A 23,679-nucleotide genomic window follows, 5' to 3' on the forward strand; every position below is an offset into this window, starting at 1 on the left:
TGCAGTGTGAGTGGAGGGAATGGAAGCTGGAGCTCATACTGAACACCAGAGTCTAGTGTGTCTCCTGGCCACTCCCACCTGGCATGGACTGGGAGGGCTTGTCACTCAGTGCTCAGGACTGGAGCTCTGAGGAGGCTGCTGTTCTTACACACTGAACCACATCTCATGCTTCAGTGCCTTCCTGCTCTTCCGGTCCAGAGCTTGGCACCCAGGAGCCGTGCCATGCTTGTGTTTGTGCACTGAGGTTGAGTACTTGCTAGATGTAGTCTTTTATTAGAAGCTCTGGTTGAGACGTGTCATGGGGATTATGTTCTAAGACCTTCAGTAGATGCCCTAAGGCTCAATTGGGGATGCCTGAACCCTATATATACTATTCTTTCCTGCCTTGGCACCTAGCACCAGAGTTATTCCCTCCCTCCCTCCCTCCCTCCCTACCTCCCTCCTTTCCTTCCTTCCTTCCTTCCTTCCTTCCTTCCTTCCTTCCAAGTCCAGAACTCCAACTTGTTACCTAACTCTTTTGCTCATTGGCTAGTGCCCTACCAATTGAACCATGCCTCCATCCCCCCACCCTCACACTGGTTACTACTGCAGCTTTGTGGCTATCTTTTCTTCTTCTTTCTTCTTTTATTTTTGTGGGTCATGGGGCTTGAACTCTGTGCCTGGACACTATCCCTGAGCTCTTCAGCTCAAGACTACCACCCTACCCCTGAACCAGAACCCCACTTCTGGTTTTCTAGAGATTAGTTTGAGATAAGAGTCTTACTTTCTTTAGTGGCTGGGCTGGCTTTGAACCTTGATCCTGAGATCTCAGCCTCCTGAGTAGCTAGGTTTACAGGTGTGAGCCACCGGGCCCAGCTCTTTGTGGCCATCTTAAATAAAAAAAAAAATAAAGACTGTTTGAGCACTTGCACTGCATTTTCCTCACAGTTGATCTGGTGGCTGAGTGACAGTAGAGAGCCAGCAGATACAGTATGGATACACTGGGCAGCGGGATAATTTTTGTACTAGGCAAAACAGATCAGGATGGCATGAGATTCCAGAACGTTCCACAATTGAAAACTCAAATGCTTATATTTGGTATTCCAGATATTCACGTAATAGTTTTAGATTGTGGTTCACTTGGATAACTACAATTTCAGAGAACAAGATCTCAAAAACAATGGGAGAAGGTACTGTAGATTAATTTCTGGCCCAAGAATGGGGACATGAATGAGTTCCCTGGGAGAATTTGGGGCTGACAGTGATTTGCTCAGAAGAACAGCTATTGTTCCTAGTGACTGTGAAGGTTCATTCCCTAATACAGGTGTTTTTTGTTTGTTTGTTTTTTCTAAGCATTTAGGTAATTGGATGACAAGCCCAAAATCTTTAGGCTTTTTTTTTTTTTTTTTTTTTGCCAGTCCTGGGCTTGAGCTCAGATCCTGAGCACTGTCCTTGAACTTTCTCAAGACTAGAGCTCTACCACTTGAGCCTCAGCACCACTTCTGGCATTTTTCTATGTATGTGGTACCAAGGAATCGAACCCAGGTCTTTGTGCATGCTAAGCAAGCACTCTACCACTAGGCCAAACTCCTGGCCCTGTCTGCCCTTCTTTAGGCCATCTGAGTTGCCCTGTCCAGAAGGGCCTTTGAGGGATCCCCACAACCTTGCCAGCCATCCCTCTTCAGGAGGGTCCCTGGGCAGCCTGCTCCAGGTAGCCACCGTCTGGCTGGATGAAAAATGAGCTGCCGAGTGACAGCAGCTGTGTCTGAAGTGGCCCCAGATCCTATAATTACATCTCCCTTTATTACCTCTCTAATGGCCCTCCAGGTCGGCAGAGACACTCATAAATTAACAGATTATGAACTCCACTTGCCACAAATTATGTGCTTTTTTTTCCCCCTTTAAATTCTAGAGCCTGTGGTGCCAAATCACGGGGTGGGGGGAGGGGAGGAGGAGATGAGGTTTGGTCAGGGCCTGGATGTTCAGAGATCTGTGGGTATAGATAAGATGGTTTTCCTGAGACAGCAAAGCTCAAGGTGGGAGGCCTGGCAGCCAGGGCCTCTGAGGAAGTCAGCCCAAGTTTGTCCCCCTGTCCCCCCAGCGCGCGCACACACACACACACACACACACACACACACACACACACACACACACACCTCAACTGCACTCCTGCTACTGGGTGAGATTCCCAGGACTGAGAAGGAGGTGTTGAGAAAACAACTTTGGTCAGAGAGCTGCTTCAATTGTGTATGCATGTGTGTGCAGGTACTGGGGCTTGAACTCACCATCTGGGTGCTATCCCTTAGCTTCTCCAGTCAAGGTTCTTTGTTGCTCTACCACTTGAGCTACATTTCCACTTGCAGCTATTTTTTTCTGCACACACACACACACACACACACACACACACACACACACACACGATTAATTAGAGATAAGAATTTCAGATACTTTTCTACCTGGGCTGCTTTGGAATGGTGATTCTTAGGCTCTCAGCCTTCTAAATAGCTAGGATTACAGATATAGGGCACCAGTGCCTGGCTTCTTTCAGGTTTTAAGCAGAGAGAGCATGGGCTTTTAGTGAGGACGTCAGAAGTGAACATGCAAGCATCCTGCAAATTCCCTGTGTGTGCACGACTACCATGTATGGTATAAGTGTGACTAGCTTCCCACACCGTGTGCTACATGTATAAACACATTAAGTTCAAGTACCTGCTGAGGAATGTGCTATGATGAGCCCAGTTCCCAGATGAAGAAATGTAGGCTTGGCAAGGTCACTTCCAGTCAGCAGAGCAGAAATTCTGCCTGGCCCCGGAGTCTGTGTTCTAAAACCTAGGCCTTCCTTGACCTTCTGACTGGATTTGTCACAAGCACAGACACGTCACAGACACCTCTAGTGGCTTCTGATGTCCCTTCATTTAAGTAAAAATGGCATCTATATAGCAAGTACAGGTATCCCAGCACATCTGGAATGTTTTCTGCTTTGTCATTTCAGACAGTGATCTGACAACCTCTTTTCACATTTCATCTATAGGTATTTGTGTATGTATGCATCTCTTTGTGGGAAGATGCTCCTAAAAGTGGAATTTCTAAATAGAAAGCTAGGATTTATTTTAATTTTGATTGAGTTATAGTTATGCTTTGATTTTATTTATTAGCATCTTAAATATTGACAAGATTCAAAAACCAAAAGTTGGCCAAAAAGAAGGTGCATAGTTATTCACTCTTATCTCCTTGTCTCTTCCCTGGATAATCCTGCAAGTAACATTTATACTTTTTTTCTTTTTCTCCCCTTCCTCTTTGTGCCAGTCTTGGGGCTTGAACTCAAGGCCTGGGCACAATCCTGAGCTTTTTTTGCTCAAGGTTAGTGCTCTACTACCACTTGAGCCACGGCTCCATTTTCTAGCTTTTGGTGGTTAACTGGAGATGAGAGTCTCATAGACTTTCTTACCCAGGCTGGCCTCAAACCTCTAATCCTTAGATCTCAGTCTCCTAAGAAGCTAGGATTATAGGTGTGAGCGCCTAATGTGCAGCCATTTTCCTTTTAGTGTCTTCCCCCCAATATTTGGAATATTTCAAATATTTGATTCTTTCCCTCCTTTTCCTGCATGTACTCACAGCACTTTGAGGTGTCTGTTTGGGTTTGCTAGGTCTTTCCAATTTTGTTTCCATTGTTTTGAGACGAAGTTTCTCTATGTAATCCAGGTTGCCCTCAAACTGTCAATCCTTCTGCCTCAGTCTTCTAAATTCTGGGATTACAGGTATGTGCTACCATGCTTTCCTCTGCAAAATGTTCAAGGAGAGAAATCAAGAGCTGAGTTTACTGCTCACATTTTTCAGGTGGCTGCCTTCTATGTCTCAGGGCTGTCTCCCTGTCTCATGGGCAGGGCAGGCTAAATGGCAGACAGTGAAATTTGAGCTCAAGGACCTAAGGAGGCTCTAGGCAAGTGCTTTGGACACATTTGCCCATCATACAGGGCCGTCAGGCCCTTGGCATTTTTGCCTTCTCTCCGCTGCAGTGATACTTGTCAGGACACTCCTGCTCCAGGCTAGGTGCTGGTGGTAGATAGGAAGATGAGAATCCCCATGTCTGTGCTTCCTCAGAGCTCAGAGCCAGGGCATGGCAGCCTTCAGATCTCTTCCCAATCCTTAGAGCGCTGCCTCCAAAGCCCCACTGTGCAAAGTCTTCCAGACTCCCATTACTTCTTCTCAAGCCTTCCCGTCACCAGAGCTCATCTTGTCATATAACTGCTTGTTAAGCTGGGGACCAGTGGCTCATACCTGTCATCCTGCCTACTCAAGAGCTTGAGATCTAAGGATCATGGTTCAAAGCCAGCCTGAGCAGGAAAGCGCATTAAATTATTATCAACAATTAAGCACTGGGAAGATCAAAATGGAAGCTGTGGTTCCAAAAAGCTAAGGGATGCTGCCAGGACCCTGAATTTAAGCCCCCTGTTCTGGCATAAAAAAACAACAGGGCTGGGTTGTAGCTCAGTGGCAAAGCAGCTTGCATAACAAGTACAACCACACCAAATAACAAAAACACTCCCCCCACCCCAAAACAAAAGAAAACAAAATCCTAAAAACCCATCAAGCCAGACACTGGTGGCTCACACCTGTAATCCTAGCTAATCAGGAGGCTGAAATCTGAGGGTCCAGTTCAAAGCCAGCCCTGGCGAGTTTATTTTCAATAAACTATTCAGAAAAATCCAGGAGTGGTACTGTGGCTCAAGAAGTGGAGTGCTAGTCTTGAGCAAAAGAATACCAGGGATAGAAGCCAAGCCCTGAGTTCAAACCCCAAGACCGGAAAAAATAAAACAGAACAATTAACATTCTTCCCTCACTCCCCAAAAATTCCAAACAAAAAAGTTTGTACTGGTTGATGATGCCTGACAACTCATTCACTATGAGTTCTTCAAAACAGGTTTCAGTCTTTGTTGAAGCACATTGCCTGTCCCTAGGGCCTAACATGGGCCTACATTTAATAGGTGCTTAGTAAATTATTTGTTGAGTGACCCATGGTGGGACGTTCTTGTTAAGGCAGTACCTGTGTGATTAGCCACATGAATCGTTTCTCTTGAAGCTTGGTTCCTGCTCCACCTTTCTTCCACCTTTCAGTATACTTGTCTATTAATTTCCTCCCCTGCCCTCCTCCTGCATCTTCCCTCCCAGTCTGTCTGCTCTCAGACCTTCCTCTTACTTCACCCTGAGATGTACTTACACACACACGCACACACACAAACCTCCTGTGCAGGCTGATTGGTATCTGTTAATTAATGTTGCCCAAGGCCTCTCTTCTACTCAGGGACCTGATAAGGGAAATTAGATGTCCAATTCTATCTTTTATTACCTCCCAGCTGCTTGGGACCCCATCAGCGGCCACATACCTGTCTCTTGTGCTGGAAATCCGGATAGCACCACACACAATAGCTCGGCCCTCTGTCCCAGTCTCTCTTATGAGAAGACACGTCCATCAAAGTTTGCCCCTGTTGCCCTGATCTCTAGTTGGTCACCATGGAGTCCTACGGGCAGGTGGTAGTCCAAGGCCCAGGCTGTGCAGAGGGAATTCTTAGAGGTGGAAAATAGAGGGCCAAGGTAGCCTGTGCCTGTGGTATGCCCTTGAAGGTGAAGGGGCAGGCGCGGGGTAAGAAATGGAGAGGTGTGATGCCACCAGTGTGTAGTATCAGTGACAGTGACAATCTCTGCACACAAGGCCAGCACCTGGCTGGGACATGGTAGATGGCCACATGCACCCTCTCTTCATCTTTAAGGCACCCCCACATCAGGAGGCAGGGCTAGGTCCTGGCTGAGTGACTGATACATGTAATTATCCTAAAAATTTAAAGTTCATTTAAATTGTGCATGAGTTTGCTATGAATGGCTTTGTGGAGCCTTTTCTTTCTTTCTTTCGCTCTTTCTTTTTGTAGGTTGTGGGACATGAACTCTGGGCCTGGGTGTTGTCCCTGAGCTCTTCAGCTCAAGGCTATTATCCTAACCCTTGAGCCACTTCCGGTTCTCTGGTGGTTAACTGGAGATGAGTCTCATGGACTTCTATGCCTGGGCTGGCTTTGAATCCTGATCCTCAGATCTCAGCCTCTTAAGTAGTGAGGATGACTGGCATTAGCCACCAGCACCTGGCTTAGAGCCATTACTTTAGAAAATAGATTTACTATTTTCCTAGATGAGTTAACTCATCTAGTTTCGGGATGAGCCCCCAGTGAGTTACTGTTCATGTTTGATGGTTACGGCAGTTTGAAAAATCACTAAACTATGTTGCTTTTCTCACTCCCTAATATATCAAGTATTAATTGACTTTTTGGTGTATGTGCCAGTATCAGCTCTTGGCCTTTCTGCTCAGAACTGGTGCTCAACCACTTGTGTTACACTTCCACTTTTAGCTTTTTGCTGGTTGATTGATTCAGGGCTTGGACTCAGGGCCCAGCCACTTTCCCTAGATTTTATGCTCAAAGCTAGTGTTCTACTATTTGAACCACAGTTGTACTTCCAGCTTTGGAGATGAGCCTCACAGACTTTGCTGACTAGTCTGCCTCGGAACCACGGTCCTTTGGTCTTATCTTCCTGAGTAGCTAGGATTATAGGTGTAAACCTAGTTATTCATCAACTACCTAAGTTACATTCATATCCAGTGCAATGCCTGTATGCCATCGTCACCTGTCAGGTGAAGGCCTCACCATTAATAAAAGCTTAGCATCAATTTGCCTGTGTCAGGATCATAGCCATATTTGGTGCTTACAGCAACTCCGAGCAGCATCTACTCCGAGGCTGGTCTCACAGGCAAAGGCTGAGTCCAACTTCCAGCCCCAAGCAGCCTTCACAGCACATTGGACACCTCCAGGCCCTGTGTCACCTTTCACTATGGAGTTCAGCCATCAGAGGGGGGGAAGTAGCGGTGACTCTCAGTTCCCAGCACAGAACTGCTAGGTCATCATTAAGGGAGAGTGATGGCCTGGGCAGTGGGGTGACCCCTGGGAGAAAACACCCCTGACCCTGGGAGCCTTGACCTCCCAGCAGCCCCAGCTTGTGGTGATCAGAGTTTCTTCCCCAGGCTGAAACAGCTGAGTCCTCGTTCCTGACTGGAGACCTGGCATTAGGGTCAGGGCTCATTTTAAAACACAAAATCCCATGAGCAGAGGCAGAGGTGGGGGTGGGGGCAGTTTGGAAACTTCCTAACTCTTCCACCTAGAGTGGATGGAAGAGCCCTGTACTGCCACCTCCTCATTGAGCCCAGTAAACCTTTAAATTACAAAGGAATTTAATTAATAAGAATGCCTCTTGGAAATGATGCTTGCAAAATACCTTTAAACTAACCATTCTAACGATAATAACTGTCAACATTGACTGAGCTCTTATGAATGTAAACCTTTTCCGTGAATTCCAGTGTGACTCATATACCAAGGAAAGGACAATGGGCCTGCAGGAGCACAGGACTGCTCTACCCTGGAGCCCATCCCTGCACTTTGTTTGCCCTCCAGTGAGTTCCAGGAGGCACCTGCTCCCCCCTCTCTCCTGACCATTGGCTTCCCTCCCTACTCCTCCTGCAGGCTTCTCAAGTCTCTCGCTTGGGGACCAGATGAGCCTGCTTCAGAGCGCCTGGATGGAGATCCTCATCCTTGGAATTGTGTATCGCTCGCTGCCCTACGACGACAAGCTTGTCTACGCAGAGGACTACATCATGGATGAGGAGCATTCCCGCCTGGTGGGGCTACTGGAGCTCTACCAGGCCATCCTGCAGCTGGTCCGCAGATACAAGAAGCTCAAGGTGGAAAAGGAGGAGTTTGTGACCCTCAAGGCCCTGGCCCTGGCAAACTCAGGTATGGGGAGCGTCAGCAGGTTGCAGATCTGCAGGAGAAGCTGCAGGGGCCCAGCAAGGAATCTCTAGCTAAGGGCAGAGTTGACGGGAAGACACTGACACCACTGGCATGACAGATTGTGAGGGTGGCATGAAGTTGAAAAGACAGTGATGAAGGCTAGTGTTGGTTGAGTGTTTTCTAGGCCTTGACATCTGGGCCAATGCCCTAGGAAAAATGGAAATCCTGGTGCTGGTCACTAAGGGTCAAATCTGAGACTTCACTTAAGCTAATTGCTTCTCAGTAAGATGAAAAGTCAGTGAGCAGCTTTTATTCCACAAGACTATTAGAGAGAGAGAGAGAGAGAGAGAGAGAGAGAGAGAGAGAGAGAGAGAGAGAGAGAGAGAGAGAGAAAGAGTGTGTATGTATGTATGTATGTATGTATTCGTGTGTATTTGTTCATGTTCATTCCTATGTGCATGCATATATCATGTCCATACTAGGGCTTGAACTCAGCGCCTCACAGTCTCACTTGGCTTTTTTTTTTTTTTGTGGGCCATGGGTCCTGGGCACTGTCCATGAGCTCTTCGTCCATGAGCTCTTCAGCTCAAGGCTACTACCCTACCCCTACCCTTGAGCCAAGCCCCACTTCCCAGTTTTTAGACTTTAGTTGGAAGTCTCACTTTCTTTATTGCCCGGGATAGCTTTGAACCTTGATCCTCAGATCTCAGCCTCCTGAGTTGTTAGGATTACAGGCATGAGCTACTGTGCCAGGCTCCCTTGGCTTTTTTCACCCAAGACTGGTGTTCTATCACTTGAGCTACACCTCCTCTTCTGGCTTTTTTTGAGCTGCAGTCTTCAGATCTCAGTCTCCTGATCTACTAGATTTCTAGGCATGAGCCACTGGCACCTAGTTTGAAGACATTTGCCTGTACATTTGTATTTTCATATAACATCTGGCATGCAAGTACTCTAGTTTGTTGAGGTGGCTCTGAATTTCCTCCTCCTCCTCCTCCTCCTCCTCCTCCTCCTCCTCCTCCTCCTCCTCCCTTCTTTCCTCCTCCTCCAGTTAGAACTAAAAGCAACATTTATCTAATTCCAAAACCAACCCTAGCTTATACCAATTCTTTGAATCTTTGTATCCATTGCCATCAGTCTACCTGCTGTGCCATTACTGGGGCTTGAACTCAGGGTCTAGGTACTTAACCTTTTTTTTGGCCAGTCCTGGGCCTTGAACTCAGGGCCTGGGCACTGTCCTTGGGCTTTCTCAAGGCTAGTGCTCTAACACTTGAGTCACAGCACCACTTCCTTCTGGTTTTTTCTGTGTATGTGGTTCCAAGAGATCGAACCCAGGTCTTTGGGCATGCCAGGCAAGCACTCTACCACTAGGCCATGTTCCTGGCCCCAGACCTTATCACACAAGGCAGGTAATGCACCACAGAGCCATAGTTCTTTTTTTTTTTTGAGATAAGCTAGTCAGAGATAAGAATCTCACAGACTTCTCTACTTGAGCCTCAATTCTCAGATCTCAACCTAGTTAAGAAGTAGCTAGAGTAATCCTAGCTACTCAGGAGGCGGAGATCTGAAGATTGTGATTCAAAGCCAGCCAGGGCACTGAAGACTGTGAGACTCTTTCTTATAGGGTGGTAGCCTTGAGCTGAAGAGCTCAGGGACAGTGCCTGAGCTCTCTCACCACCTCCCCCGCAAAGTAGCTAGTGTTACAGGTGTGAGCCAACAGTGCCTGAATCCATTTACTCTTTATTAATGCAGTTCTCTAGCACTTAAATATACTTTGTTCATACTTGAAGCACCTCGCTGCTTGTAGGGTGCTATTCTGGGTGCTGGGATTCCTGCAGGAGAGGAAACACGAGGTACCTTCTTGAAAGCAGGTGTCAAATGCCTGCCTACAAGGGTATGGGATAGTGTGTGGCAAACTTAATTGCTTTCGTCTGGGTCAGATCGACAGACCCAAGTCAAGATTTCCCCCCACATTCTAATCGTATCTCTGACACTAGCAGTGCCACACAGTGTCCTTGTGTGCTCAGTGGGGCCATTTCCCATCATCTTCTTGGAGCACTTCTGTGAGCATTAAAGATAAAGCATAACTGCCATGTCCAGTGCTTTGCCTAGATAGAAACACTGAGTAAATATTCATGGCTGCTGTCACTCTTGCAGGGTTAGAGGGAACAGGGCTGTCAGTGTGTGGTAGGAGAAAGCTGGATCTGGGATGGAGATGTACAGCTGATTGTTCCACAGGATGGGCTGTCTCAGCACCTGTAAAGCTGGGAGCATTCAAGGTTATTCTCATGAACCCCACCCAGCAAGTGAGCCCATCCTTCACTCCTGAGTCTCCCAGCTAGTAGCTCCCGTTGCTCCAGCTGAAAGTCTCGATCAGAGCTGGTCAGCAGAGCAGGCTCTACCTTGGTTCTCTCTCTCTCTTTCCCTGGACTTCCTGCCTCCCATATTCTGAGCACACGCACACTCCAGGAATCCCAGAACCCAAACACTCAGCCTCAGACTCAGAGGGTCTCAGCCTCTGCCCCTGGGGAGCCTGGCCTAATTCAGATCAGGGCACAGCTTCCTGTTCCTTTTAATTTTATTTTTGCTAGTCCTGGGATTTGAACTTAGGACCTGAGCACTGTCCTTGGATTTTTCTCCAGGCTAGAGCTCTACCACTTGAGCCACAGCACCGCTTCTGGCTTTTTCTATGTACGTGGTACCAAGGAATCAAACCTGGGTCTTCATGCATGCTAGGCAAACACTCTACCACTAGGCCAAACTCACAGCCCCTTCCATTCCTTTTTATTAGTAACAACTGAAGGCCACACAGTAATTGAAAATGTTACTCATTTTTATAAATACCATTTATATATCCAGATTACAAAAGTATAATGTGTTTGGTGATGGGTACTAAATGCTGTATTTTGGCGCGCGCGCGTGTGTGTGTGTGTGTGTGTGCGCGTGTGTGTGTGTGTGCGTGCGTGTGTGTGCGTGTGCATGTGTGCACGCTCACGCGCATTTGGTTTTTTTTTTTTAAATTTTGCTGTAGATTTACAGACTACTTGAGTGATAAAACAGAGTTCTATGTGTTACCCAGTCTATCTCCTTTCTTGAAATCAGTGTAGCAATTTAAAAAAAAATTGGGTCAGTCATGGGGCTTGCACTTGGGGCCTGTGTGCTGTCCCTGGGCTCTTTTGCTCAAAGTTAGCACTATACCACCTTGAGCCACAGTGCCAGTTCTGATTTTGGTGGTGAATTAGAGATAAGTCTCCTGCCTGACCTGGCTGTGAACTGTGATCCTCAGATCTCAGCCTCCTGAGCAGCTAGGATGACAGGCGTGAGCCACCCCACCTGGCAGCACTTGTAATTCATGAGAAGCGCATCGTTTCTGTTGGGGTCCTCTGGGTGCTGTCATGACATTGCATGGAAGAACTTCAGTACCCCCTGTCCTCCTTGGGTGTGGCCCTTTCCCAGGGATGCCTTGGATGTCGTTCTTTGCATCCCAGTCTGAATGGCAGAGGAGAAGCCAAAGCAGCCAGAACAGGAGAAGGGGTGGATGGAGTCTGAGGTGGAGGCTTGCCAAGTACAGGATGCCAAACCCTCAATTTGGGCTGTCCTGACTAATTCATACTAGAGTGTGGGTTGACCCACATTGGGGGAGGCAACTGTCCCCAGTGGGGAGAATGAGAACATAACCAAAGCAAGAGGTGAGAGCTGGCTTAGTCTGATGGCTCTTGGTGGGAGTGGGGGCAGGTCTTCAGTTGAGGAGGTGGTCTCCCGAGCCAGTTGGCTCAGGGCCAATAGCAACAGAAGACAGAGGAAAAGAGAGAGAAAGCCAGGTCACAGGCCTTCCAGGGCAAGATGGCTAGAAAAGCAATGTGCTGAAGACTAGTTTGGAACAAGGTTAGCAAAGAGCCAGGAAAGGTTACACAGGAACATGGAGCCGCAAAGCTCATGCAGGCAACTAGAGCACATGTTGGCAGAGGAGTGGTGCCCAGAGGCTACCAAGAAGTCTTGGTGGCATCACCTAGGCCACCGTGGGTGCTACTATGGAGGCTGGCTAGATGGGGTGACAGTAAGGATACCAGAGCCAGATAGGCCCCCCCCCCCCTGCCCCATCCCTGTGTCTTGGGAGCTTCTGGGCTGTCACTCACCCTGCATCTCAGCATCTCTAGGGTTCTCTGTGGCAGGAAAAATTCATAGCCATTGATTTTGTAATTAACAGTTTATCAATGCCATCGATACAGACTTGCTGATGGATTGCAAAGAAATTAATCTTGCAATGTTATTTTATTTCATTTTTGGTTGAAGGCACCTGCCAATTGCAGCTCCTTGGGGAGGCTGGGGGAAGGAAGGTGACGGGTTGAGGGGGAAGCTGGCAGGCCTCCCATGGCTGGGGATCCAGTAGCCAAGGCCCAGCAACAGTTCGAATGACTTAGACTACAGGAACAGTGCCACATTTCAGTACTCAGCTGGCAAAGAAGTCCTGGCTGGCTTGGTAGAAGAGAAGAAAAAAATGTGAAAGGCTAGTGCTCTTCCACTTTGAGACACAACTCCACTTCTCGTTTTCCGGTGGTTAATTGGAGATAAGAGTCTCACTGACTTTCTTACCCAGGCTGGCTTTGAACCTCAGCCTCCTTGAGTAGCTAGGATTACTAGTAAGCCATAAGTGTTTCCTGTGGTTATGAATCTGTCCCCAGCCCACTGCTCACAAGGCAGTCATCCCCAGCTGGGCCAGGCACTGACACTCACCTTGTGCCCATAGATTCCATGTACATCGAGGACCTGGAGGCGGTGCAGAAGCTGCAGGACCTGCTGCACGAGGCGCTGCAGGACTATGAGCTGAGCCAGCGCCACGAGGAGCCACGGAGGACCGGCAAGCTGCTGCTGACGCTGCCCCTGCTGCGGCAGACGGCTGCCAAGGCCGTGCAGCACTTCTACGGCATCAAGCTGCAGGGCAAGGTGCCCATGCACAAACTCTTTCTGGAGATGCTGGAGGCCAAGGTCTGATGGCCCCGCATACAGACAGACAGATGGACAGACCTACTCGGAGACCTCCATGGCGCCAGCCTCGTCCTCTGACCCCTACATCATGACACTGTGCTGTCCCAGAGAAAGGGGTTTCCTGCTTCCAGCCATGTGTGAAGACTCCCTGTGGGGGCAGGGGACAGGGATAGGAAGATGGGTCTGGGACTCACCTGCAATCTGTCATGGGCTATTTCTTTGGTACGTGTTTCTTGTGGGCAGCACTGAGGCCTAGGTCAGGGCTGACTCCCCTGGGGACTGGAGTCCATTGAAGGAAGCATTGCTACTCTGCCAAGCCACTAAGAGGCAGCATGTGCATCGCCTGGGCCCCACCCTGTCCACAGCCTGGGTGGGAAGCACTCAGAGTCCGGAACTCTGGCAGCTCGGTGGGAACCACTAAGGTTCTCCCATGGGGGGCAGGTCCTCAGATCAGGAGCATCTGTTCTGATCTCTTCAGGACCCCTCTGGAGGCCCCACTCCTCCACACTCCAGTTGCCTGCCTCCTTCCTCCCAACAGGGAGCAATCACTGGAGTTCTAGGTTTTCCTGGGCGCCATTCAGTTCTCGCAGCTGCCAGCATTACAGTCCAGTGCCCCTCTTCCCAGCTCCCCCCCACCCCCGAACCCCACAGCAGCTTCCTTCCCCTACGTCAGAGCTCAGAGATGACTTCAGGCCTGCTGGTTAGAATGGCTGCAACAAAAGAGCAGGGTCTAGGCCTTGCCCTGTGCTTTTTCCCATACCCCACCTTCCCCAGGGCAGGGGCAGACCACAGGGCTTGGCCCCAGCCAGGGTACCCTGGCTTTGGCAGGAGGCTGGCAGTGTGGGGTGAGGTCCCAAGCATTCTTTGCCAAGCACAGGAAGATCAGTAGAAGAGATAAGGTACAGGGTAAGCCTCAGGCAGGGAGTTGGAGCATCCGGACTGCCTGGCCTTTGCTGGCAGTGGCACAAATGTCCCCTCCTTGCATTCCAAAGGGTAAGCAGATGGTGTCCCCAGAGGGCAGCTTCCTGCCAGTCTTGAACTAAGGACATGGGTCCAGGGTCCTTGCTCTGTAGAGCTTCTATGTAAGGTTAACCCACCATCCTGCTCTGGTTAGGTCTTCCCTTTTGTGTCATGGGAAACCTATCACCCACACTCCAGCACACTTGATTTTTGTGGGTGACAGCCAAAGTCAGCTTTCACCCACTCAAGGAGTTCCTAACCCATGCTCAGTGCAAGGGGCGGATCTCTCAGAGTGAAAGGTTCAGTCCCTGATGAAATATGGACCTGCCAGCTACTTTCTACACCCAGGCTGGGAGTCCTCACTCCACTCTGGCCGGAAGAGGCAGACTGGTTTCTGTCTAGACGGGGACACCTGTCCAGCCTCTCACAAGTGTCTCCTTTGTTTGCTGTCAGTGTGCATGGTGCTGGGACATGCTGAGATCCTACAAGAGGCTGGTGAGACCCCACTGCTGCAGGGTCCCTTTCTGATGTCCCCATGGAGGACATTATATGGGTCCCAGTTCCCTCTCCCTGTGGAGAGAGTAAAGTCTGAGTCACGGGATGAGCCAGTGCAGTGCAATGTCCATCCCCTCACTTTCCAAGCCCACTGCATTCACAGCAGAGGCACCTTCTTGACATTCAGAACTCAGCTAAACTCTAGCGATCGGGCTAGGGGTAAGGGCCTGGCTGGCTGAGGCATTAAAAGAAGTTGGGGTGTGTTCCGGCCCCACACGGCTTGCACATGCATCAGAGGGGTCAGAAAGAGATATCTTATTGCCAGGGACTCAAGTTCATTGCACGGACTGGTCTGCCTATAACCACTGGGCTTGGGCATCACTGGCCTTTATGTCCCATGTCTGCTGGAGACAGTGTTAGCAGGAGCTCATGGAGGAGGGGGCCAGCCTCCCCAATAAAAGCAACAAGGATTGGGGTGATGAGGGAACCCCGCTCATGGGAAAGCCTGTTGTGCAGGCCTTGCTGGGTTTCACAGGGACATCCAGAGAAGGTGGGGGTGGCTTCACAGTTAAAAGCCTTGCAAGATGTGGGGAGAGGCTAGGGCAGGCTGCTGAGGGGACAAGATTTTTAAGAGACCCTGAGCCCTCAAACAGAACCTAAGTTTATCCCGAATCTGCCATTTCTGGAAAAAAATGATCTGTAAGGAGGAAACATCCCTTCTCAGTTTTAACTCTGAGACAAACCAAGAAATAAAACATAAAATCCAACCACGGAGAAGATAGTACTCTGTCCTTTCTAAAGGTCCCTGGTGGCTTGTTTGGTCACGACTCCTCCAACTTTTGCAGGCAGAAGACAAGTCTTTTCCAGGAGATGGTTTGAAGCCCCTCAGGAGCAGGGGGGAGGGCTCCCCTCTCCAGATTCTCCCCTCCCCTGGAGCAGAAAGGAGACCAGATGGGGATCGGTGACAAGCCTGTCACTAGGAGACTGAAGGGCTCAGAGTAGTTGACAGAGAACAGCTCCCAGGAAAATCACTGTGGAAAAGTGTTTTCTTGTCCAATATTGATAATATTGATAGTATGACCGGAATTGCTTCTTGATACCAGCAGCACCCCTCCACCCCCTCAGTACTTCCATCTTTTACTTGCTCTCCCAAAGCTCCCCCACGAGTCCCATGATCTGGGGGGGTCTCCTATCTGGTCCTGTGGATCTGGACTCTATCCAGGGCCTGTTGAGTTTCTTTGATATCTGTCTAGACTGTCCTCTGACCAACACTGCCCTCAGCCTGATGCCAGCAGAGGACTGTAAAGAGCCACGTCCACCTTGGAAGCCTGGAGGGCAGAGATGGGTTATGAGGACATTTTGAAAGCAATGAACTTAAAACACTAAGACAACAAAGGAAGTCATAAGGAAGGGAAGAGAAAACGTATGTACAGTTAACACATATTCAATAACCAAATAAGAGGTCAAGATGGTGAGTTGAGGGGAGGTGGATGGGTAAAGCTGCAGCTGCAAATAAGGACTAAAAGCGAGGCTCAAACGATAGAGCACCTGCCAAGCAACCAGGGTGCCCGAGTTCCAAGCCTAGCACCACCAAAAGAAAAGATGTAAGCGACCTCTGCAGCTGGGAAAGTCTGTTGGGGTCAATGCTGGGGACCACTGGCTGCCATATCAAGAAGCAGTCTTAACGATGATTAGCCGTTACTCCATGACAATGGTGGAGCAGGATGTTTGGCAAAAGATACCCTAGTATTTCATGACCTAGCCCCCTCCCAACAGGGCCACCATGGACAGCAGCTTCTGCTTGCACAGAAAATAGCCACATCACTCTACCTCTCGTCCCTGAATTCAGCTTCCTGGAGATGTGCAGATCTGTTCAAAGGCAGCATGTTCTCAGCAGAAGTTGGAAGAAGAATCAGGCAGGGACACTGTCGGAGAGAAAGAGCAGCAAATAAGACCTAGCTTTTGGTGAGCAATCCTAGTAGTAGTACTAGAGGGGAGAATAATGGTGCCCTGCTCCATGTTTCAGGTCTACTCTATGTCCAGGATAGGTAAATTCGAGTAGTTGTAGAGTACCGAACTCTGCGTCTTCTACCTTTGTGGCCTTTCCTCAATGGCAATCTCCTTGGAACCATTTATCCAGGGAGACTAAGGCTCTGCTATATTTGGGATGCACACCGAAGGATTCTTCATCACTTACCTGAAATTCCAAGTTACTGGACATCTTGCATGCATGTCTGAGATGATGCACTCCTGTTGCTGAAGGCCCTGGCGTGGTGACTGGTTGAGAGACTGGCCAGCAGGCTTGGTTAGAAGCCTCCAATCCTACCTTCAAATGCTTCATTCTCCATACACCTCCCAGGAAAGGGTAGGGACTCACTGTCCCCAGACTCAGCAGCAACCTGCTTGGAGCTCTGTCCTTTAGTTGACTGCTCAACAGCTCCATCACAAGTCCAAGAGCAGCTACCCTGAAGAAGGGGAGGAGTTGCAAGTGGCAGAGTGATGTTGGGCACAGATATGGACGGAACAAGCCCTCCACCAAGACCCAGACTCCCTCTCTCATTGCTCTCTATCAAGCCTCTATGGTGAGCTGCCAGCTACCCCCTGTGCTGCTCTCCTGGCCTGCTGTCACCCGCACACACCTGATTAGGAGATCGAGTGACTTACAGGGCCTTCTCTTCCCCAGGGTCAGGATTTGCATAGGGTGATGGATGCTGAGATGTCATCTAAACACGGCTGCATTTTGCATATTAAACAAAGCAATTTCCAGGGGAAGCTGGGAGAGCTTTGCTTCCAGAACATTTCCTTGAAGTCAAACCCGCTTTCAACCATCGATAGATGGTCCCTACCCTGAGGTCCCCACTGTCCTCTGTGGAGCAGAGGTTACATAATGGCATAGGATGGAGGACACAGGTCCCTGGCTAGGGCCAGGCAAAGGATACCCCAGATCCCCTCTATACTCGGTGACCCATGTCTCAGCCTGCAGATCAGTGACTAGAAGGGGAAGGTAACCTGAGGCACTGTGGTGTCTTTATGTATGAAAATATACAAAGGGGCGGGATGGATGTAGTCATTTGGCCCTGTAATCCCAATTACTCAGGAGATGGAGATAAGAAGATCAAGATCCAAGGTTGAGTACCATCTAAAAAATAAGCAAAAAGCAAAAGGGCTGAGCGTAGAGTCAAGTGGTAGAATGCTTGTCTAATAAGTATGGGATGGTGAAGGGAATTTTAATCCCCCGTGACACAAAATATAACACACACACACACACACACACACACACACACACACAGCACCAAATGTGAATGAAGTAAATGCATGTCTTTCAAATGAAAAGCAAACCAATGTCCCACCTCCACATCTCTTGGCCAGGCCAGCCCTGTGGCAGTTGCTTTGCTGTCTATGGGAAGTAATCAACTAGAAATGGGAGATGAGATCATTATGGACTCAGGGTGGCTCTCAGGCCAGAGGCCCGTGTCCTTCTAGGAAAAGGAGAGGACACAGATGCGGAAAAGAAGGTGACATGAAAAGTGGAGGAAGGAATGGAGGGGAAATAACACAAGCCAGGCAATATCAAATATGGACAGCTGCACTCAGGATCTAGGCCTGGAGCAGATTCTCCTCACAGCTCCCGAGAGAAAGGCCTTGATCGTGGCCTTCTGCCTTCTGAGGTGTGAGAGAACAGATCACTGCTGCTTGAAGCTCTTCTTGGCAGTATTCTAGACAGCAGGCCTCCAATGACAGATTAAAGAAATCAAGATGAGCTGCAGGAGATCTGCTGACCTAGCTGGAGTTTCCTTTCTTCCCTCTCTCCCTCCATCCCCACCTTCTTCTTTCCTTCCCTTTCTCTCATAACCCCTTGTTTTTCATAGGGTCACATCCAATGCCAAGAATATCGTTGCATGTTATATTCCATCCCAATCAGAAACCCGAATAATAAAGTTGTTCACTGCTGCAGAGAGCCCAGAGAAAGAGCTGTCAGTTAGGGAAGTCCCATGATAGGAAAATGGCTGCCCAGAAAGGCGTGGTCTTGGCTCTGGCTGCAGGGCTGGCCCAAGGTGTTCACTGACCATACCTGGAGAACCTGTAGGCATTTTTTTTTTGCCAGTCCTGGGCTTTGAACTCAGGGCCCAGGCAGTGTCCTTGGGCTTTCTCAAGGCTAGAGCTTTACCACTTGAGCACCATTTCTAGCTTTTTTTTTCTATGTATGTGGTATTGAGGAATCGAACCTGGGTCTTCGTGCAACTCCCGGCCCGTTAGCCATTTTTTTTGGAAGGAGGAGCACGGTATTGCTCTCTCACACCAGCCCCAGCCAGCAGCATGCCTATTCCCATCCCAGATTGCTTTGTCTCTTCCTTCCCTTTCAGCAAGCCTGAAAGGGAAGCCTGTCAGTGGAACCCCGATATCTAGTAGGTACAGCTAACCTTGTACCTGAGAGTTGTAACCTCAGATCCTGGGGAAAACTGCTCAGCTTCCTGATGAGCTCTTTGGAAGTTGTTGCTGCACCCACCAAGAATTCAGTGATATGTGGTCAGTCACACAGGACACAGGAATAAAGGAGACAAATGTGGCCCCTGGATTCCTGAAGGTTACACACAAATTGGGTGAGTCAGAAAAAGAAGTGGAGGAGAAAGAGGAAGGAGACAAAAGAAAGACGCTAATAAACAATGGCAAATATAAGTGTTAGGAATAATGGCAGAGCTGAAAAAGGCTCATGGGAGTAGGTGGGGAGAGGACCACTTTAGAATCACTTAATCTCCTTTAGAATCATTGGGAAAAGCCACTCTGAAGAGGTTAACAGTTAAGCAACGATCTGAAAGATAAGAAAATTCGAACCATGGGAAGACCAGGTGGCAATGTGCTCTGAATTGAAGAACTAACATGTGCAAAGGTCCTGTGGTAAGACTGAATCCCAGCAGGGACCTCAAATGTCAAATGTTTTCCTTTTTCTTTTTGTTTTTCTTTCTTCTTTTTTTTGGTTGGTTGTGGGGCTTGAACTTATGGCCTGGACATTATTACTGAGCTCTTTTGCTCAAGGCTAATGCTATACCGCTTTGAACCAAAACGCCACTTCCAGTTTTTCTGGTGGTCCATTGGAGAGGTTTCAAACTATGATCCTCCGATTGCACCCTCCTGAGAGCTAGCATTACAGGCATGGGCCACCAGCACCTGGTTCTCACATATTTCTTTTACTTCTCAATAGTTCCTCAATGGAGAGTCCAACTTCCAGTAACCTGTGTGTGTGTGTGTGTGTGTGTGTTGGGGGGGGATCATGGGGCTTGCACTCTGGGCCTGGGCATTGTCCCTGAGCTCCTCAGTTCAAAGCTACCTCCCTACCCTTTGAGCCACAGCCCCACTTTCCATTTTCTAGTAATTAATTGGAGATAAGAGTCTCACATTCTTTAGTGCCCGCGATGGCTTTGAACACTAAACTGCGATCCTCAGATCTCAGCCTCCTGAGTCGCTAGGATTACAGGCGTGAGCCACCGTGCCTGGCCCAATAATCTTTGTAATTTGACTTCTGATGCTCGGAATCAAACTCAGGACCTCATCCATGCTGAGCAATCTGCTCAACCATTGAGTTACATTTCCCTAGTCCTCAATTAATCTTACACTCTGCAAATGCCTGCACTAACAACAGCGTCCTTGTATTACAGGATTTCTGCCATGCCAGGGGAGGTGGCCCAATGGTTGGCTCAAGCACAATGGTTTCCCTGAACATGTGGCTTTATCTCTTTCTTTATCTCTTTCATCCACTCTCCTCACCCCAATTTATTGGATGTTTTTTACTGCTTTTATTCTCATTGGCTGTTTGTCCCCTGTCCCCACACACCTTCTCTTCTGGTCACCAGCTTCCTGCCTCATGCTCTGGGACACGTTTTGTGTCATATTCTATCCACCTAGGATTTCATAGCTATTTTCTGGCAAGTTCTCTGAAGGCAGAGGCAGGCACTTCTCTTTTAACTGATGTGTACCACCCACAGTGGGAAGCAAGCAGGATGCCTCACCTGGAAGAAATGGCTCAGCAAATGTTCCTGGATTGAATGTGAGAAATCTCTGGGTTTCCTCTGGGGAGATATCAAGGGGGTTCCCCACAGTGGTCAGGGAGCAGGCTAAAGAAGGAGGTGGACCAGAAAAGAGTTCAGTGGAAGGTATGAGCAAGAAGGGGACAGGTGGAGAGTGCCCGCTTTTACAAGAGGATGATAAATGCTAACAGTGCAGGGAACAAAACCAAACATCCGTCATGCTGTCACAGCCATGAAGCCAGCGCAGAGCTGGATAAGGCACTAGACAGCACCTTGCTTTCTGCTCCAAGGCAGTGACACGATTTATCTTCCATGGGTGTCTCATAACCCTGTGGGTAGGTTGCTATCCAGGGGTTGAGGAAGGAGGGATGTCAGCTTGGGCCAGTTGGTTCTCTCCAGTGTGCCCTTCCTAAGAAATAGTAGTCTTCTTTGGCCCTGCTACATCCTTCCATTCCCTGCCAGCCACATAGGCTTGGCTTCCATTTGCACGGAAGGGGATATGTCTTCATGGAAGACTGAAAAATGTTCTCTGAGAATAAGCACACTGAAAGCCCATTGATACAGGTGAGGAGGCCCCAGAGAATTGGCGGTTGTGTGTTTTCTTGCTTTGAAAGCAGATAGAGCATGGACCCTTGCTCTGCCTGCATTCAGGACACAGCTTGGCCTCTGGAAGCCAGGGATCTAAGGAAGCCAACATCTCTGATCCTGGTGTCTTAATCCTTAACTGGTCAGGTTGGGAGAACAAACTCTAAGCTACCTTCCAGTGGTCCCATTCTGTTAATTCTGTGCAAGTTGCCACCTGTCCTTTCTTAAGCCCAACATCCCTACTCTTCCTTTATGAAAATAGCCATACTGCCCTCTCTTCCTCTGGGGTGGGGCCAAGACCTGAGCTCAGCCAATCAGATCCCAGGATGGTGTCACATGATGGAGACCCCCAAAGGCCTGCTATGGTTCTAGCTACCCAACTACCCAGGGTCTTCCTCTGGCCACGGGCAAACTGTCTTTATCTCTGTGAATAGTTCAGTGGTACACTAATAAAATTCCTCTTTCCCCAGCATCATTGCTGACAGCTTGCAATGACCTTGATAACACCCAGAATTCTGATGCTATAGACAGATAATTGGATTGTCAAGCATCCTATCCTTAGCTTGGGCTCTTAATAGATCCCAGCTCCATTTCTTCTTTGTGTGTCTTCCTCCTCCTCCTCCTCCTCCTCCTCCTCCTCCTCCTCCTCCTCCTCCTCCTCTTCTTCTTCTTCTTCTTTGTGTATGTGTGTGTGTGTGTGCACGTGTGTGTGTGTGTGTGTGTGTGTGTGTGTGTGTGTGCAAGTCCTGAGGCTTGAAGTCAAGTTCTGGGCACTATTTCTTAGCTTTTTCACTCAAGGCTCATGACCTACTATGCCTTACTTCTGGCTTTTTGCTGGTCGACTGGAGATAAGAGTATCAGTGACTTTTCTGCCTAGGTTAGCTTCAAGTTAGGATTCTGAGATCTCAGCCTTCTGAGTAGCTAGAATTATACTTGTGAGCCACTGTCAGCTGGTGGTCACCTTTCTTTTGATTTAATTTCATTCCCTTTTAAATTTTTGCTGAGTCTTGTTTATTCTTGGCTATAGGCTGATATTCTGGAAGCTTCCTTTACGTGTATTACCCTCTGTTCTCAACTTGGGGACCTTTTCTTCTATTATTTTATTGGGTAGTTACTGGTTCTATGTATTGAATAGTTTGGGTGTTTTCTTTTCTTCTACACTTGTGGTTTACATGTTTGGTCTTTTGATGAAGTCTGGAGGTCTTTTGAATTCCATTTGTATTTTCTTAGCAGTTTTTCAATGTCATTGACTGATCGATCTAATTTCTATGCTCTTCAATCCCTTTCTTCTGCTGAGTTTGTTTCTCTGGTTTTCTGCCTCTTTGCCATCTCCTTTCTTGTTCCTGATTTTCTCCTTTTCTTTCTCGGTTCAGAATCTAATCTCTCAGTGTCACAGAGAACAAAAATGGTAGATACTTTATTTTTTTTTTTCCAGTCTTGGGCTTGAGTTCAGTGTCTGAGCACTGTCCTTGGACTTTCTCAAGGCTAGAGTTCTACCACTTGAGCCTCAGCACCATTTCCAGGGTTTTTTTCTAGGTATATAGTATTGAGGAATCGAACCCAGATCTCCATGCATGCAAGGCAAACACTCTACCACTAGGCCAACCCCCCCTTTTTATTTTGATTTTTTTTGCCAGTCCTGGGGTTTGAACTCAAGGCTTGAGCATTATCCTTGGGCTTTCTCAAGTAAGAGCTCTACCACTTGAGCCACAGCACCACTTCCAGCTTTTATTCTTGTATGTGGTACCGAGGAATCGAACCCAGGTATTCATGCATGCTAAGCGAGCATTCTACTACTAGGCCAAACTCCAAGCCCCCAAAATGGTAGATACTTTTAATCCACCATTTTGTCTCCTTACTTATTTAGGATTCTTGTATGTGTGCATGCGTGCATACGCACACAAGAGCTGGGGCTTAAACTCAGGGCACTATCCCATATCTTTTTAACCAAAGCTGGTTCTCTAATACTTGAGCCACAGCTCTGCTTCTAGCTTTCTGGTAGTTAATTGAATATAAGAGTCTCATAGACTTTCTTGCCAGAGCTAGCATCAAATCACTATCCTCAGGTCTCAGCATCCTGAGTAACTAGGATTACAGGCATGAGCCACCAGGACTCAACTGTATTTCTTTCTTTTCTTTTCTTTTTTTCCAGACCTAGGGCTTGAACTCAGGCTCATTATCACTGGTGGGGACAGAAGCGGACCATTTCAGGCACCATTCAAGTACCTCCTTGCAGCCCAGTGGGGGTAGGAGGCTAAGCTCCTATGTGATCTTTACTGCTGGGGCTGAGCACGCGTGCGCCCTGGTCTGTTTGTTTTGTTTGTTTCTGAGATACTGTGTTAGAGTAGAAGAACACTTATAGCCAAAGGTCTGTTTTTTTTTTTTTTTCATTTGGTCAGTCCTGGGGCTTGAACTCAGAGCCTGGGCACTTTCTCAAGGCTAGTGCTCTACCACTTGAGCCTTAATACCACTTCTGTTTGTTTTTTTTTTTTTCTGTGTATGTGGTACCAAGGAATTGAACCCAGGGCTTTGTGCATGGTAGGCAAGCACTCTACCACTACACCATGCTCCCGGCCCGAGTTTTCTGTCTTGTTAAGGTTCACCTCTTCCTAATTCTTTGGGTAGGGAGAGCAAGTAGACTTTGATACTTGTTCCCATGGACATTTTCAGGTTACTGGCTTCTTCAGCTTCAAGCATGGCTATATAAGGTGAGGGGAAAAAAATACAGAGAGCCAAAAGGACTACTCCCATGAGTTTCTTTTTTCTTTTTTTGGCTGGGGTTAGGAGCAGAGAGTCCTGATATCCCTCCCAGTCTACAGTCTTGTCTT

At 48.3% G+C, this 23,679-nt stretch overlaps 1 protein-coding gene across 2 annotated transcripts in view; it reads left to right on the forward strand.

Moving 5' to 3' along the window:
• Positions 1 to 15,008, forward strand: part of Esrrb (estrogen related receptor beta) — an 87,168-nt gene extending 72,160 nt beyond the window's left edge. For both annotated transcript variants that reach the window (XM_090345395.1, XM_090345396.1), the window contains 2 exons: positions 7,539 to 7,808; positions 12,550 to 15,008. In XM_090345395.1, coding sequence (XP_090201521.1) covers positions 7,539 to 7,808; positions 12,550 to 12,794 — 515 coding nt within the window. In that variant the 3' untranslated portion in view covers positions 12,795 to 15,008. The remainder of the gene's footprint in view (positions 1 to 7,538; positions 7,809 to 12,549) is intronic.
• The last annotated feature ends 8,671 nt before the right edge of the window (positions 15,009 to 23,679 follow it).

This window comes from Megascapheus bottae, chromosome 14 (genome assembly GCF_031878675.1).
Source record: "Megascapheus bottae isolate mThoBot1 chromosome 14, mThoBot2.hap1, whole genome shotgun sequence".
NCBI lineage: Eukaryota > Metazoa > Chordata > Mammalia > Rodentia > Geomyidae > Megascapheus > Megascapheus bottae.